This window comes from Salvelinus namaycush, chromosome 39 (genome assembly GCF_016432855.1).
Source record: "Salvelinus namaycush isolate Seneca chromosome 39, SaNama_1.0, whole genome shotgun sequence".
Taxonomy (NCBI): domain Eukaryota; kingdom Metazoa; phylum Chordata; class Actinopteri; order Salmoniformes; family Salmonidae; genus Salvelinus; species Salvelinus namaycush.
This window is the reverse complement of record NC_052345.1, coordinates 21762566-21780357: the sequence shown is the minus strand read 5'-3', so window position 1 is coordinate 21780357 and position 17792 is coordinate 21762566. Positions and strand designations below refer to the sequence as shown.

General features: G+C 43.9%; 1 protein-coding gene across 2 annotated transcripts in view; it reads left to right on the top strand.

Moving 5' to 3' along the window:
* LOC120032530 (signal-induced proliferation-associated 1-like protein 2) overlaps positions 1-17792 on the top strand; it is a 94991-nt gene that overhangs the window by 23189 nt on the left and 54010 nt on the right. For both annotated transcript variants that reach the window (XM_038978670.1, XM_038978669.1), the window contains exon 2: positions 15888-17624. In XM_038978670.1, the coding sequence (XP_038834598.1) occupies positions 16157-17624 (1468 nt within the window). In that variant the 5' untranslated portion in view covers positions 15888-16156. The remainder of the gene's footprint in view (positions 1-15887; positions 17625-17792) is intronic.

The following is a 17792-nucleotide window of genomic DNA, read 5'->3' as shown; positions in this document are numbered from 1 at the left end:
CTCTGGTTGTTGTGGCTGCAGAGTGAACGTGTCCAAATATGTATTAGGATCTGTTTGGTGTTCGGAGACAAAGGTTTGATCCAAAGACTGTCTTTCTCCTGTTCTCTCTCTCCTTCCATGTCTGTCATTCGGTCTCCATTTGAATCCCTCCCACTCTTATTATTCCCCATATTGCTGTTTCTCCCTCTCTGTCCATCTTTATCACTCCCACTCTTATTCCTTTCCTTCTCTTTACTTTGCCTCTGTCCATTTCGGCCTCACTCGGTCTTATTTCTGTCTCTTGTCCTCTCTCTGCCCACAGACAACACATAATTGACAGCTGTCTGATTTGGGAGGCAGTGATCTACAGCACTCCACCAGACTGAAACGCTGGCAGCCCCCCCCTCCCCCCAACACACACACACACACACACACACACACACACACACACACATCTCCTCTCTCACCCACAGAGATCTATTTTAAAAATACAGATATGAAATATGGAAAGTTTTCAATGGGGTGTGGAGAACAACCGCCGGTGATTCGTGTTTGTGTTAAATATGGATTAGTATAATGGGAACCACATATATTTTTCGACCAATGAGAGGGGTGTCTAACCCTCAACCAAAATATGTTTTGATGAGACGAGCCGTCTAGAAGTTCTCACGCACCTGCTGTTGCGTGATTGAGCAAAAGACTGACAAAGTAATCATAAAATTGTAACCACTGGGACTGGCTTTCATTGACGTTCTTCTGACGCTTAAACCATTGTTGCGTGCTATTTTGTGTGGCATTCGATGCACTCTGAAACGATAAGTGACATTAACGCTAGTTTTAATATTGCGTCGACTCCTTGACTCCGATCTTTGGTGTCACGTGTGACTCTGAAGCACAGTGCGAAATACCCAGGGGCATTCGGGAGGGTGGGGGGTGGTCTTTATTGAGTGCACACTCTTGCACATTTGATTTTTTATGAGCCTAATAATCAACATGAAATTTAAACAGTAAAAATGAATGACCTTTTTATTGTGGCATGAACACAACCCGTCATGTTATTTTCATCTGACTGTCCAACAAATCAATAAAAAAAAGTAGGCTACCTGTGCACGTTCGTCCACTCTAAAATAATTCCAGTATACAAACTGCGTGTGTACTTGCATCATTTTATGAATGGAAATGGACATCTGTTACATTCAGTGATTGCCATTTAGTTAATAGACAAATTTAAAAAAAAACTGTGGTCTGATAAGTCGGGACACCTAAAATGCGTCAAACTGTCCTGGGGAAAACGTGATGGTCACACGGTCAACTTACTAAACTAGGCTACAATGTGTATTACTGTGAACTTCAAATAGGACTACTGGTAGCCAGTGTGTACTGGTAAAAATAAATAGTGCTTAATGTATTAATGCTTGGAGTCTTTACAGATTGTGTGACATAAAACACAATTAACATAATTACAATTATGACCGTGTTATTTGTCATTATTAAGCATTTAACAATTGAACTTAAACCCTGTATGAATCATTGATCTTAAGAGGTCTCGGGAAATGTCCTGTATGTGTAACTATGCCTACGTAACGTTTCGCCATGAAAACAGTTCTCGTGTACACAAATCCAAAATAATTTAGGCCTATGCCATTGCAAAATCGAATGATTCTAACCGAAAGAGGTAACTATACGCCTACTGTAATTAACGTATACTTGTTGGATGGATTGGATGCGCATTGGTGTCCAGCTTTTGGCTAGTTGTCTAGTGATATTGTCAACCATCAGCTGAAAGAAAACAAATATTTATTTATTTTAAATCGACTTTTGGGCACGGAGAACACCAGTGCTCGTGTGCACCTGAAACACAAAGCAATGAGCACTCTAAACAGCTACCTGACAAAAGCAAACAATGATAAATCAAGGGATAAATCTAATGCTTTGGAATAAAATCATAGGCTGTTTTTTTAAAAGGACGCATTGGAAACAAATGGCGAAAAATGAGGAAGTACAAAGGAAACTGTGTAAAGGGGCTCAGCTGTGGCTGAAATTCAGCACTACTGATTGGACAATGCCACCACATACAAATATGGTTTAAACCATGACTGAGCGGTAGGGGTTATTTGTTTTCATATTTACCACTGTAAAACATACCACTGCATTTTAAACATGTAGGATCATTATTAATTTTGCATTATTTAGAGCCCCCCCCCCCCCCCCCCCCACACCCTAGAGTCTAAACAAACTGAACAAGATTTCTCTTTTTGCCTGTTTAGGTTGCACCAGGCAGACGTTTTCAGGGCTTGATTCTGAGCACACAGAATCAAGCCCTCGGCATCAAACCCTGCATTGTAAGACGTTTATACAGTTAAGACCAGTGTAAAACAGATTAGGAAGGGTTACTTATTGACTTAGAGACCGATCGCTCTAGTCTGTCTAAATAGAGGCACTGGTGGCGGTGTACTTGAGGATTAAGCAGAAGCATCATGCTGTTGTCGAGGATGTTTCTCTTAGACTTTGGTTGATCCCAGATGATCTCGTCAGACTTGGTAACGCTTTCAAAACACGCTCCCAAGTGAAAGGGAGTGGTTAGATGAATTGAGTGCAGACGCACACATGCAGACACGCATGCATGTACAGACCCGCACGTACACCCATACACGCAGGCCCGAAATCGAGACTGCATTGTACATTCGGATCTCTATGAAAAATCATTCTCCCTCCATACCTTTGTCCTATTCTTTCGCTGCAATCCACAGGAAGACAAAAATATGCCGCCCAGAGAAGGTCCTATTGGAGGCTCTGAAAGCACCAGATCCTTTGCCTCCTTAGCATTTTCCTTTTTAAACCTCATGAACTTAAAGGGGCCCCGTTCTTTTATTGTGTCCCCCCAGAATAAGTTGAAAGGCCCTTCTTCAATCCTGTTGTTCCCCCTCTAAAGGCCCTTTCAGCCCCTCAGAAGTTGGGGGGTTGCAACGTGGACCGGGGTTATTTTGGGCGACACAATCGTGTTGTATCTGCCGTCCTGATAAACTGAATGTCATGGTGTCCCTTTCCTCTATACACATGCTAATACCTCCCAATCAGTTCGGCAGTTGGAGAGTGTGGGCATTTGTTCAGGGAGGACACCCGGGGATAGCTAGCTACACATCCCATCCCTCTCACAGTAGGGTGTGAGGGGAGTCTCACTAGCTCTCTGTTCAGTGCTCCCTCTGTCACCAGATGGTCGAAATGTGGGGGTGGATGGATGTACTTCTCCTTAAAGGTGTTATTGTTCGACAACTAGGCCAAGCTATAGCCTGATATGGGATGACTGACTTGACTTCATTCAAGCAAAGCATAGCGACTGCAATGCAATCAAGCTACCTGCTGCTCTGTTTTTTTCCCTTCTCCTTTTTCATATTCATAGGAGACTTCAGTTGCCGCCTCTCTTTCCCTCGTTTTTTTTCTTTTTCATTAGCATTCCAGCATGAATGATGATTCCTCCTCGCTCCCACCTAATGGGGTTCATTTTTTTGTTCAACGGACAATGCAACAGACGGCTTTCCTCAAGCTCTATGGGGAAATCCTGGCGGGAAAATAGGCTTGCGGAAAAAGCCCCTGTCCGTCTTCTCGTTTCACTCTCCTACTCTGTCTCTGCTACCATTGTCATTGGACATAGCACTGCCCTTAGCACTGGTGCCGGAGAGGATGGCTGCCGTTTTTATGGGCTCTTAACTAGAGGTCGACCGACTATGATTTTTCAACGCCGATACCGATACCGATTATTGGAGGACAAAAAAAGCCGATACCGATTATTGGAGGACAAAAAAAGCCGATACCGATTAATCGGCCGATTTTTATTTAAAAAAAAAAAAGTGTATATATATATATATATCATACACACACACATTTTTGTAATAATGACAATTGCAACAATACTGAATGAACAATGAACACTTTTATTTTAACTTAATATAATACATAAATACACACACACACACAGCTCTGAAGTGACAATGATACTGAAGAGTCTGCTTAGGAGACAAATACTCTCAACTGTTTGAAATATAAATTGAGTTTAAGTTACCTGTGATGAATGTTGAAAACAAAAACTGTAATTTCTATATGCAGGAAATCCTATTTTAATAATGGGCATGGTAAGAATTGACGACCAAAGTGCGAGTCATAATTCCCATGACACCTTCTAGCAAAATCTGAAAAGCGGTTCCTTCATTTATTCCATAGGATATTTTTAGATTCCCTTAAAATAAGGTCTGTGTTTCGTGTAGGCTTACACCACCTTGCTAATTTTATACTGTGGTAACTCTGATCAATATTGGCTAAATATAAGCGAAAATCTGTCTTTCTAGAGTGGATTTATGAAAATATGTTGACAAACGTTACCTTATCCTAGTGAGATTTACACGGGTATCAAAACGTCGAGGCGGTTTAAGCCTGCACGAAACACAGACCTTATTTGAAGTAGATCAAGACATTCTCTATGGAAGACATGAACGGTAAAATAACGAAGGAACCCCTTTCAAAGTTATTACAGGAATTATAACGCGTCGACTATTTCTCTCTAAACCATATACCTTTGACTAATCTGGAAACTATCACCTCAAAAACAAAATGTTTATTCCGTTCCGTATTTTATCTAACGGGTGGCATCCATGAGACTAAATATTCCTGTTACATTGCACAACCTTCAATGTTATGTCATAATTACATAAAATTCTGGAAAATTAGTTCGCAAAGAGCCAGGCGGCCCAAACTGTTACATATACCCTGACTCTGCGTGCAATGAACGCAAGAGAAATGACACAATTTCACCTGGTTAATATTGCCTGCTAACCTGGATTTCTATTAGCTAAATATGCAGGTTTAAAAATATATACTTGTGTATTGATTTTAAGAAAGGCATTGATGTTTATGGTTAAGTACACATTGGAGCAATGACAGTCATTGATTGATTATTTTTTATAAGATAAGTTTAATGCTAGCTAGCAACTTACCTTAGCTTACTGCATTTGCGTAACAGGCAGGCTCCTCGTGGAGTGCATTGTAATCAGGTGTTAGAGCATTGGACTAGTTAACTGCAAGGTTGCAAGTTTGGATCCCCCGAGCTGACAAGGTTAACAATCTGTCGTTCTGCCCCTAAACGAGGCAGAACGTTCCTAGGCTGTCATTGAAAATAAGAATGTGTTCTTAACTGACTTGCCTAGTTAAATAAAGGTGTAAAAAAATAAATAATAATAAAAATTGGCAAATCGGCGCCCAAAAATACCGATTTCCGATTGTTATAAAAACTTGAAATCGGCCCTAATTAATCGGCCATTCCGATTAATCGGTCGACCTCTACTCTTAACCAACCGTGCTATTTTGTTGTTTTTTTCGCATTGTTTGTAACTTATTTTGTACATACTGTTGCTGCTACTGTCTCTTATGACTGAAAAGAGCTGCTGGACAGTGATTACTCACCTTGAACTGGACTAATCATTTTTCTTTAATGAGTCTGACGAGAGGCATTTACTCCAGACACTCGAACAGATCCTCATCCCCGTAAGTCGCAGGAGAAAACGGCGGAAGAGATATTTTGGAAAGATATCGGGGTGCCTTGTGAGGATCCGCCGACGATTGGCTAATCTGCCTTTGCCATCCTGGCCAACGTACAATCGCTGGATAATAAATTGGACGAACTAAAAGCACGTATATCCTACCAACAGGACATTAACTGTAATATCTTACGTTTCACTGAGTCGTGGCTGAACAACAACATGATTAACATACAGCTGGCGGGTTACACACTGCATCGGCAGGATAGAACAGCAGCCTCTGGTAAGACAAGGGGTGGCGGTCTATGTATATTTGTAAACAACAGCTGGTGCATGATATCTAAGAAAGTCTTTCACGGAGTATCTCATGATAAGCTGTAGACTACACTATCTACTAAGCGAGTTTTCATCTATAATCTTCGTAGCTGTCTACATACCACCACGGACTGATGCTGGCACTAAGACCTAATGAGCTGTATAACACCAAAAGAAAAAAGGAAAACGCTCAGCCAGAAGCGGCGCTCCTAGTGGCCGGGGATTTTAATGCAGGGAAACTTAAATCTGTTTTACCTCATTTCTATCAGCATGTTAAATGTGCAACCAGAGGGAAAACAACTCTAGACCACCTTTACTCAACACACAGAGATGTGTACAAAGCTCGCCCTCCATTTGGCAAATCTGACCATAATTCTATCCTCCTGATTCCTGCTTACAAGCAAAAATTAAAGCAGGAAGCACCAGTGACTAGATCAATAAAAATGTGGTAAGATGAAGCAGATGCTAAGCTACAGGACTGTTTTGCTAGCACAGACTAGCACATTGAGGAGTACACCACATCAGTCACTGGCTTCATTAATAAGTGCATCGATGACATCGTCCCCACAGTGACTGTACGTACATACCCCAACCAGAAGCCATGGATCACATTCAACATCCGCACTGAGCTAAAGGGTAGAGCTGCCGCTTTCAAGGAGCGCGACTCTAATCTGGAAGCTTACAAGTAATCCTGCTATGCCCCCCGACGAACCATCAAATAGGCAAAGCGTCAATACTGGACTAAGATCAAATCGTACTACACCGGCTCCAACTCTCGTCAAATGTGGCAGGGCTCGCAAACTATTAGACTACAAAGGGAAGCACAGCTGAGAGCTGCCCAGTGACCCTAAATTACTTCTATGCTCGCTTCAAGGCAAGTAACACTGAAACATGTATGAGAGGACCAGCTGTTCCAGATGACTGTGTGATCACGCTCTCCGCAGTCGATGTAAGACATTTAAAGAAGTCAAAATTCACAAGGCCGCAGGGCCAGACGGATTGACAGAACGTGTACTCCGAGCATGCGCTGACAAACTGGCAAGTGTTTTCATCCTGTCCGAGTCTGTAATACCAACATGTTTCAAGCAGACCACCATAGTCCTTGAGCCCAAGAACACTAAGGTAACCTGCCTAAATGACTACCAACCGTAGAACTCACGGTGTAGCGATGAAGTGCTTTGAAAGGCTGGTCATGGCTCACATCAACACCATTATCCCAGACCCTAGACCCACTCAATTTGCATACCGCCCCAACAGATCCACAGATGATGCAATCTCTATTGCACTCCACACTACCCTTTCACACCTGGATAAAAGGAACACCTATGTTAGTTAAGAACCCTGGGACTTAACACCTCCCTCTGCAACTGGATCCTGGACTTCCTGATGGGCTGCCTCCAGGTGGTACGGGTGGTAACAACATATCTGCCACGCTGATCCTCAATACGGGGGCCCCTCAGTGGTGTGTGCTCAGTCCCCTCCTGTACTCCCTGTTCACTCACGGCCAGGCACGACTTTTACACCATCATTAAGTTTGCCGATGACACAACAGTGGTAGGCCTGATCACCAACAACGAGACAGCCTATAGGGAGGAGGTCAGAGACCTGACCGTGTGGTACCAGTACAACAACGTGATCAAGACTAAGGAGATGATTGTGGACTCCAGGAAAAGGAGGACCGAGCACGCCCCCATTCTCATCGACGGGGCTATAGTGGAGCAGGTTGAGAGCTTCAAGTTCCTTGTTGTCCACATCACCAACAAACTAACATGGTCCAAGCACATCAAGACAGTTGTGAAGAGGGCACCACAAAACCTATTCCCCCTCAGGAGACAAGATTTGATTTGAAAAGATTTGGCATGAGTCCTCAGATCCTCAAAGGTTTCTACAGCTGCACCTTCGAGAGCATCCTGACTGGTTGCATCACTGCCTGGTATGGCAACTGCTCAGCCTCCAACCGCAAGACACTACAGAGGGTAGTGCGTACGGCCCAGTACATCACTGGGGCCAAACCTCCTGCCACCAGGACCTCTATACCAGGCGGTGTCAGAGGAAGACCCTAAAGTTGTAAAAGAATCCAGCCACCCTAGTCATAGACTGTTCTCTCTGCGGTACCGCAGCGCAAAGTCTAGGCCCTTGAAGCTTCTAACAGCTTCTACCCCCAAGCCATAAGACTATTGAACCTACAATCAAATGGCTACCCAGACTACTTACACCACCCCCCCCCCCCCCCCCTCTACGCTGCTGCAACTCTGTTATTATCTACACATAGTCACTTTAATAACTCTACCCTCATGTATATATTACCTTGTCTAACCGGTGCCCTGCACATGGTTCTCCCTGTATATAGCCTCGGTATTGTTAATTTACTGCTACTCTTTAATTATTTGTTACTTTTAGGTATTTTCCTCAACGGCATTGTTGGTTAAGGGCTTGTACGTAAGCATTTCAAGGTCTACACCTGTTGTATTCGGCACATATGACAAATAACATTTGATTTGATCAAATGAATATAGAAATGAAAGAGAACACTAGGGCTGTGTGCGTGCACATGGCTTGTTCTTCTGTGTTTTGTTCACACCCTCCTATGTGCCCAGATTCAAAGTGTCTGCAACAGCAACAAGTTGCAAGAGCCCAAAACCAGCCGTGTTATGAGTGGCAACCCTCGTAAAACTGATGATTCTACCGATCCTTGACTTAGGCAATGTCATTTACAAAATAGCCTCCAACACTCTACTCAGCAAACTGGATGTAGTCTATCACAGTGCCATCTGTTTTATCACCAAAGCCCCATATACTACGCACCACAGCAACCTGTATGCTCTCGTTGGCTGGCCCTCGCTACATATTCGTCGCCAAACCCACTGGCTCCAGGTCATCTATAAGTCTTTGCTAGGTAAAGCCCCGCCTTATCTCAGCTCACTAGTCACCATAGCAACACCCACCCGTAGCACGCACTCCAGCAGGTATATTTCACTGGTCATCCCCAAAGCCAACACCTCTTTGGCCGGCCTTTCCTTCCAGTTCTTTGCTGCCAAAGAATGGAACGAATTGCAAAAATGACTGAAGCTGGAGTCTTATATCTCCCTCAATAACTTTAAGCATCAGCTGTCAGAGCGGCTTACCGATCACTGCACCTGTACACAGCCCATCTGTAAATAGCCCATCCAACTACCGCATCGCCATATTGTTACTTTTGTTGCTCTTTTGCACCCCAGTATCTCTACTTGCACATCATCATCTGCACATCTATCACTCCAGTGTTAATTTGCTAAATTGTAATTATTTTGCCACTAAGGCCTATTTATTGCCTTACCTCCGTACTCCATTTGCACACACTGTATATAGATTTTTCTATTGTGTTATTGACTGTACGTTTGTTTATCCCACGTGTAACTCTGTTGTTTTTGTCGCACTGTCTTTGCTTTATCTTGGCCAGGTCGCAGTTGTAAATGAGAACTTTGTTCTCAACTAGCCTACCTGGTTAAATGAAGGTAAAATAAATAAATAAAAACAACTGATGTCATCAACCGAGTGCTGACCCATTTCTTTTGTGTTTCTTGTTACTCGGCAACCGGTTACCGTCACGCAGAGACATTTGTCCACGGGCCTGTGTATGCTGTTAACATCATATTGGTGTTGCAGCTGTACTGTTTGGTGATGATGAGGTCCTACTACTGTTTTCCTTGCTTTTGTCTGTAAGACGAGTGGTAAGATGCAGTGACAAAGTAAACAGTCTTATCTCGAGCACCTGTCCTTTCCAAACAATGCCCGACTGCTGTATATGCTGGTATTGTCTTCAACTCACCTTTAAAAAAAATTATGCTCTCAATGAATGGATGCTGCCTTTTCAGGTGATTTTGTAGTTTATTCCAAAGATTTGCATAAATTTAAGACATTTCTTGAAGAGTCTAGTGCTTACATAGTGGCCCTCCAGGACTGAGTTTGGGTTCAGTGTTTAGTATGCTGAAGTTAACAAAAAAGAAAAGGGGAATGCATGATTGAGCCTTTTATAGATAGACACAGCAACAGTCTGCAGTTGAAAGGTTTTGGTTCTTGGCCATCCCATCCTTGTGCTGTATTTAGGACACTCGTCCCAAGTTGTTTGGTAACGACACAGTCACATCCCCGTCTGGTCCTTAGCCTCTAAGAGTGGCATTGTTGCATGCTGCAAGGCATATGGTAGGTATTACTTTAAAAGTTAGACATTTGAATAACTGAGCCTTAACACACTTAATTGCCCCCGAATTCCAAGGCTTGCTGTTAAGGGAAAGAAGGAGAAGAACGTGGGCGTGTTTCCCAGCATGAGAAGTCCAGATGGGGGAGTTGAACAAAATGTCAGACCCCCTAAAAGAAACAAACAAAAGTCAACATTGTCCTAGTCCAGCAGTTCCATCTCAGCTGGGACCTCCTTGCGTGGGCTCGATACGATCGAGCCTGGAGCACCATGTTGCTAATCAAACAACAGCCCGACGTACAGTACCCATAAATCCCATAACTTGTTTAAAGATGTCATCAGTGCTTTATCTATGCAAACAAAAACCCCATATCTTGGTTCCATGTGGCAGCTTGCCTAGAGCTCAGCTGTGAAGGGTTATGTTGGCCGGGGGTAAGTTCACGGGTTGAAAAGGGCTTCTGGTGCGTTCTGGCCTTGATTTATTTGAACAGCTGATCCAAGTCAACTGGGCCAGTCAGCGGAGCCAGAGCATGGCCATCCCACTTTCAATAAAACTCAACGAGAGCTTTATTGGCAGCCCCTAACGTTGACCACTTGGTTTGCCAAGAAACTGCTAGAGATTGCTGACATAGGCTGATTGAAAGTAATGATACAGTACTTTATACTCCAACACGGATAGCTATACCATATACGTTTAGGATATGGAAGAGCAACTGCTGTGAGAATCCAATAAACATGCAACCTGTAACTGCGTCATTTCAGCCAGCTTAGCCCAGTTTTGCCCACCGGGAGTAGTGATATGAAAATTGATTTTTCCGATTGTTGTCTTTAGAAAGATATTTGACTTAATCACATACTTGAATATACTGGATGTACTGATGCAGTCAACTATCTCTTTCTTACTTCTCATCTCACTCATCACAGACTATATGGGCCTAATTCAGTAACAGCTTGCCATTTAGTAAAAAAAGCTACTACATGTACACACGTTATTTTTTACACTAAAAGCATTCAGGTGAGGCGGGTCTACTTTGTATATCTCCAGTACCCAACGCCATTAGTTTGTGGTTTTATTTGGCTATTGGGGTAAAGGCATATTTACTCTCTGCTACTATGATCTCAAATAGCTCAGGGTAGGTGCTGAGGGGTATACTACAAAGCAGGATCACTGCGTTAGCCAGCTAACTTTGATTAACAACCATATATAACTAGATTTTCTGGTTTGTAAATCTAAACTGCTACTGAGTTGTAGCCATTTATTTACTATTTTACACCTAGGGTTACTATACATAACTTTAACCCATTTTATAAGAGATTCCCCAAAATTGAAATATTCCAGGCATTTATATATAAACTCCAGTCGTACTTTATCAAAAGCCTTTTCAAAATCAGTTATGAAAACCAGACCTGGTGTCCGCGATATTTCATAGTATTCTATTGTTTCCATTACTTGTCTTATATTATCTCCAATGTATCGTCCATGTAAAAAAAACTGTCTGATTAGGATGAATAATATCTGACAATATTTTTTTAAATTCTAGGATTTTTGCATTAAAACACTGAAATGTAAGAGGCCTCCAATTTTTTTAATGGACTGGATATTTATATATACCACTTGGGTCCTGTTTCAGTAATAATGAAATCAGACCTTGTTGTGTGTCGATAATCTACCATTATATAGGAGTGGTTAAAACATGCTAATAATGGTCTTCTGTGTATATCAAAAAAAAGTTTGGTATACTTCCACTTGTATGCCGTCCAGCCCTGGAGTTTCCACAGCCTTAAAAGCTTTAATTGCATCAACAAGTTCCTCCTCTGTAATTTGGCCTTTACATGAGTCTTTCTGTACAGATGTTAATTTTACATTATTATTAGGGGAAAAAATCCATACAATTTAGCTTCGGTTAGTGGAGATGGAGGAGACTGAAACGAAAACCCTTGCTTTTTGCCAAATCCTTTTAGAGCAAGCCAAATAATTTGCACTATCCTCCCCACAACCCACCCATATGTGCCTCCCCGGAACCTTCCCAGGGGTCCGTCTTTCATTTAGCTCCTGCAGAGCCATCATAGTGTTTACATTCACTTCCTTGATGTTCCGCATTTCCTCTCTTTGTTTATTTACGGCCTTTCTCCATACCTTCATTTGGCCCACCTACCACTACCACCGCTGCCCCTCTTCACTAGCTACAGCCCCACAACTAAACAGCCGCACAGTGTTCTCGATGGATGACCAACCTCTCCCGCCCCCCCCCTACCAACCTGCCTTCTTGAGGGAGTAGTCATTTTAAAGTAAACACACACTGATTTGTCTCTGCTTCAGGGAATCAAACCCATGTCGTGGTGGAGTGCATATCGCAGGACCGCACTGGAATGTGTATGTGAACTGATCCCCGTCTGTACCCCCCCCCTCCCACCCCATCCTGCATGCCTCCGCTTGGAATTAATCCCGGAGAAACTTCCCCTGGCATGGAAGGCATTAGGGCCTGTGACTGGGAGTATCTCGTAGTTCTTCCAGGGGCTTAGAATGCCTGGGTACTTAGGCTAGTGCACCTAACAAGGCAAAGCAGACGAGCAGTGGGAAGATGGATGGGGACCCTGCTATCTTAGCTCTGTCTTATTGATGTGTGAGGTTATGTGAGTGCCAGGGTGGGTTGCCAGTTAATGGGATGCACCCATGTACGGTGTTGGAAGCAGGCTTGACGCCCTTGTTTTCTTGCCCCTTGGTTTGGATACGAGCCTAGTCAGCAGTTGGAGACACGTGAGCCCCTTGATTCGAAGGCTTCAAGGCATATTGCTGCCAATCCCTTGGTGCGAATTTGAATCTCAATTTATAATCCAGTCTCCCCCCCCCCCCAAAAAAAATACATACAGTATGTTTTACTTTCTTGAATCATTTTTAATGGTAAAGATAAAGCTCACATTGTAAAAGTAGAACAAAGGAATGATGGGGTTGTCTGTCTCTGGGGGTTTTGGAACTGGCAGCAAAGCTTCCACTGCTCACTGACCTCCTTTCTCTGTCATTTTTTTTGTTGCCCACCTCATCATACTGCAAAGTGGAGGTCTATCTGCCTGTCTTAATCTGTACCCAATGTTCCCAAAGGACATTGCCACTTGCGATCCCGTGGTTAATGAAGTGTGATGATACAGGGCATTTGAGCATTTCCCAAAATGTGACTGAATAACTGAATTTGAACTGTAGTACTGCAAATAATAGCTTCGTCACATATGAAAATAGCTCAAGTACAATGTCCAGATCACACACACATCTATAGTTCAGTGTAACAGTGTGTCACATGGGTTTGAGCCATGCAGACAGACATAACAAGTACAAACCTCTGCAGCCAGCAATGAGTTAGGCCTGGCTCATTTCTAGATGCCACACACCATTCATCTTAAACTCTCCCAAATCACAGAATCCAATACCCAGTACTGACATCCACTTCACTGTACCCCAGTCGGGGTACATAGTGTCCGTTCTATAGATTTTCAACCAAAACAACGCTACTCTGCCTCCCAGCCAAATGTTGCTCCCATGTCACTAGCCTAACATTTGCTCACCGTTATGTTTGGGTGAGTGGCCAGCTCTGTGTGCCCCGCTGGTCCGTGGAACCGACTGTGGCACACATCGGTTCTGTCAGTAGCCTGCATTCAGGCTGACGTTTGATGGACGGTGTCGCCCGTTCATTTGTGACCACGTTTGTATGTTTTTTTAATTGTAAAATAAAATAAAATCACCCCCTTTTTTAGATGGTCTTGTTTTAAAGACCAATGTTCATGCAATTTATCTGACTCTTGATAATTACTATGTGTTTATTGCAATTGTGTCGGTTCTCTCTATAACGCTTAATATAGTGCTGTATGTACTGTATTTTTTAAATGTATTTTTAATTTGAGACATATTACAACACAAACATTGACATATTGAAGAATCGAGCATCTGATGCAGTGCACCATCATACTTGAGCTTGTCCCAACTTCCAGCATCAGTCAGGCCCTACTGCAGCATCAGTCAGGCCCTACTACAGCATCAGTCAGGCCTTTGATGGCCAATGTAAAGCAGTATGAACTTGTACTTCTAAACCCATATCCACTTAATTCGGCTTTGTAGATCAGATAACTGACTCGAGCCTTAGAACCAAAGTTGTCTTCTTTTGCCGAAGCGGGAACCTTTTCATAAGATTCCTGGCGAGTACTGAAGGGGGGGAAGAAAGTATGTCACAAGCAGTTTTCATCTCACGCTTTCATGATCTGTTTGCTCTCAAGCAGTCGGACATCAAGGCCATGCATTTAATGAGGGCTCTTTTCTAATTTGATCTAATTTTATTAGGGTGTTTTTAATAATGGAGTAGGGCGTCATTGGGGGCGGATGGCATCGGTTGCTCCTTCTTGGGGCCCCCTCAGTGTTCCGTGTCATAGCACGGCTGCCTCTGTAGTGATTGCAAATAACTTTTACACCTTGATGTTATGAATGCTTAATGCTCGTTTCGAACAGCCTTCTGTTAGAGGTGTTTCTACACTGATTAGTGCGCAGTAGACTGTCTGGCTCTTGCTAAGAGTGTTGATTCATAAACTAGTCAGTGAAGGTCCATGGTGTTTGAATGGATGTGGCACCTTCAAAAGTATCCTGTAACAAAAAAACAAAAAAAAACAAGATGTTACTTTATTCTAGTTATCATACTCTTTATTTAAGTCACATTCTTTTACACTAAGGTAACCTTAAAGTTCAAATGAGCATCCAATCAGAGCCATTCAACATTCAATACAATGAGGCAAGAGAGACAGATGAAAGGATAAGGCCTGTGTTTTTCCTCAAAGGGTAGGGGGGACTATTTCATCTGGTCAAAGTTTTGGGGCCTATCTAAAGATCGTGCACTGCTTTCGACCCAGGACTATGTAGGGAAAAGGGTGCCATTTGGGACATATTCAGACTGGTATTTTCCAACATGGTATTAACATACCCCCCGGTGTTAAATCTGTTGATGTTTACTATAGGAAATGGTGAATTATGGATATTCAAATCTGGTACGGATGTACATTTCTCCTTGTTCACAAACATTGTAGCCTGTTTTGAAATAAATCCTCTGAATAATGCAACTTACCTTAACATAAACATACCCCCTCCACTCTTTCTACAATTTTTAATAAGGGCAATTCCACAGTAATGTTGTCATTTCTAATTAGAATCACTTTCAAATGCATACGGTACTTATCAGGAAGGTTGACATGTCGGTCTCATGTTCACACTGTTAATCACATTCCAAGATGACTAACCAAATACTGGTTAATGTTGGCAGTTTTATACTGTTTTCCGAAATCCTGCCCTCCACAACTTTAACATTTTATTGACTCCACAGTCCAGAGGCAGTGTGATAAACAGTTGACTTAGAGAGTGATAGGATGATTCATATCATATGACATTGTTACTCTTCTGTAAGACCTAGGAGGCATTACTTGTTTTTGCATAGGCTGTGTGGCATGTTACATTATTAACAGATCAGATAACTGCGATAAATCTTTCTAATTCAACAAGGTTGTGGGCCATTTACAGCCATGTAGCTTGCAGCACCTAGAGACATGAAATAATTCATTCTAAATTATTGCAAATGAGCCTTTGAACTTGAAAAGGCCTTTAATCTTTCAGCCACACCATTCCCAATGTGCCAAAAACCCCATCAAAGCAATACATATGTCTTTTGTTCTAATATTGGTACATGGACATTGTTTGTAGGCCCTCGGTCCGATTGATTAAACCGAAATAGCAATGATAATTGATGTTCATTGTGTTTAGGCCTTTGTACAAATTGTTGAAATGCAATTTTAGATCTGTTTTTATTTTTGATGTTATAATTGAATGAAATTAACCTGTGTTATGTTTATCACTTTTTAAGATCTGAATCCACAAAGGATCACCATGTGTCGGTCATTGGCTTGATGTGGACCAGGAAAGGATCTTCACCTTCTTCTATGCTGCACTGTCCCTCAGAGACCCAAGCAGATCTGTCAAGCTAATCATTTTCTATGGATTATGGACCTGGCGAAGTGAAACCCCAGAATTGGGTTTTTGCCTAGTACTACCTGATTGCAGTTTCCAGAGCAAATGGCATGTATTGGAAACCAGTCATGAAATTTGGGACTGTAAGGTACCTGTACACAGGATATGAACGCGCCTAGCCTCTGGACTGAGGACGTAGCGAATCTTGCTGGAGTAGCTGGCGAACCAAAGGGCTCCAATCATTTGATGCAGTCGGATAACCCTTTCAACAAGAAACTCCAAGCGTTAAAGAGGCCCATGGGACCTCCAAACGCCAACGTGCAAGGAACGCCAGCCATGCCCAAGATGGGTGTCCGGGCGAGGGTGTCGGACTGGCCCCAGCGAAAGGACGGCTGGGAGTCACAACCTCCACCAGGCTATGACAGCCTGGTGCCGACCTTCCAGAAGGGACCGTCAAATCTTAGCACAGAGGTCACCCTCCAAAAGAACCAGGAGTTGCTCAGTGCCGAGTTCCCAGAGACCAAGTATCCGCTGTGTGACCTCCTGAGCCACTCCCCCATGAAGGGCTGCCCTGGGATCAAGAGGAGCAACAGCGAGGTCACCATTAGTGACATCGGCGCCGAAGACTTGGATCACACCACCATCAACCCCAACACTGGGGCCACCTTGCGCCGTGAGTATGGCAGCACGTCCTCTCTCGACAAGCAGAGTCTGTCCGGCGCCAGCAAAGACCTTGTGGGAACCCTGAGGGGCTACCACATGGAGGACCGCTCGGACCAACCCAGCGTGCCTCCTCCACAGAGTTTCCCGGAGCTGCTGCGTCTCAACACCACCCTTTCACCCAGCCTACAGACGGCCGCCCAGATCGCGCGAGGCGACATTGTCTGCATCCCGGGCTACGACTACGTGGACAGCTCCCTGCTCTACAGCCGTGAGCGGGAGAAGTCCTTCATCCAACGCATGAAGGCGGAGAAGGCCGACACCTCCATCTTCCGGAGGCTGCGGAATGTGAAGAGCGAGGGCGAGTACCTGGACCAGGAGGACGGAGGGCGCTTCGGAAGGCCCCTGAGCTTCCAGAAGTGCTTCGCCCACTACGACGTGCAGAGCGTCCTCTTCAACATCAGCGAGGCGGTGGCCAACCGCGCCGACCTGGGTCGCAGGAAGAACACTACCACTGGGGCATCGGCCGCCTCTCAGTGCCAGGCGCCGGCTTCTGGGCTGGGAGACAGCGCCACGACTATGCCCATCTGTGAGTCACCCGTAGGCAGCTGCGAGGACCTGGGCCACAAGGCCAGCATGGACGCAGATGAAGGGGATGGGAAGAGCAATACTCTGGTGCTCAGCTGCCCGTACTTCCGTAACGAGACTGGTGGCGAGGGCGAGAGGAAGGTGGCCCTGAGCAAAGCCAGCAGCGCCAGCTATGGGAGTGGAGACTATGCTGCTAACTATGGGGTTGGAGGACAAGGCTACTCTGTGGAATCATCGCTCAGCACCCGGTGCACCAACGCAGGGGTGTCGGTGCTCGAGGTGCCAAGGGAGAGCCAGGCTTTCCACAGGGACATGTACAAGCGCTATATAATCGAACACATTGACCAGGGGGCCTACTACTACCACAAGTACTTTTACAATAAAGGTAAGAGAGGCATTGATTACCTCCTAATACTAAATTGTTTCCTTACTATAATGTACTCTAGCAACTTAAAAGAAAGAGCCAGATGGGGTTTTTCAAGTTCATTTACGATGTGCTTTGCAGTGTTTACAAATGCACAACGTTTGCAGACACGCCATACAATCTGGCCAT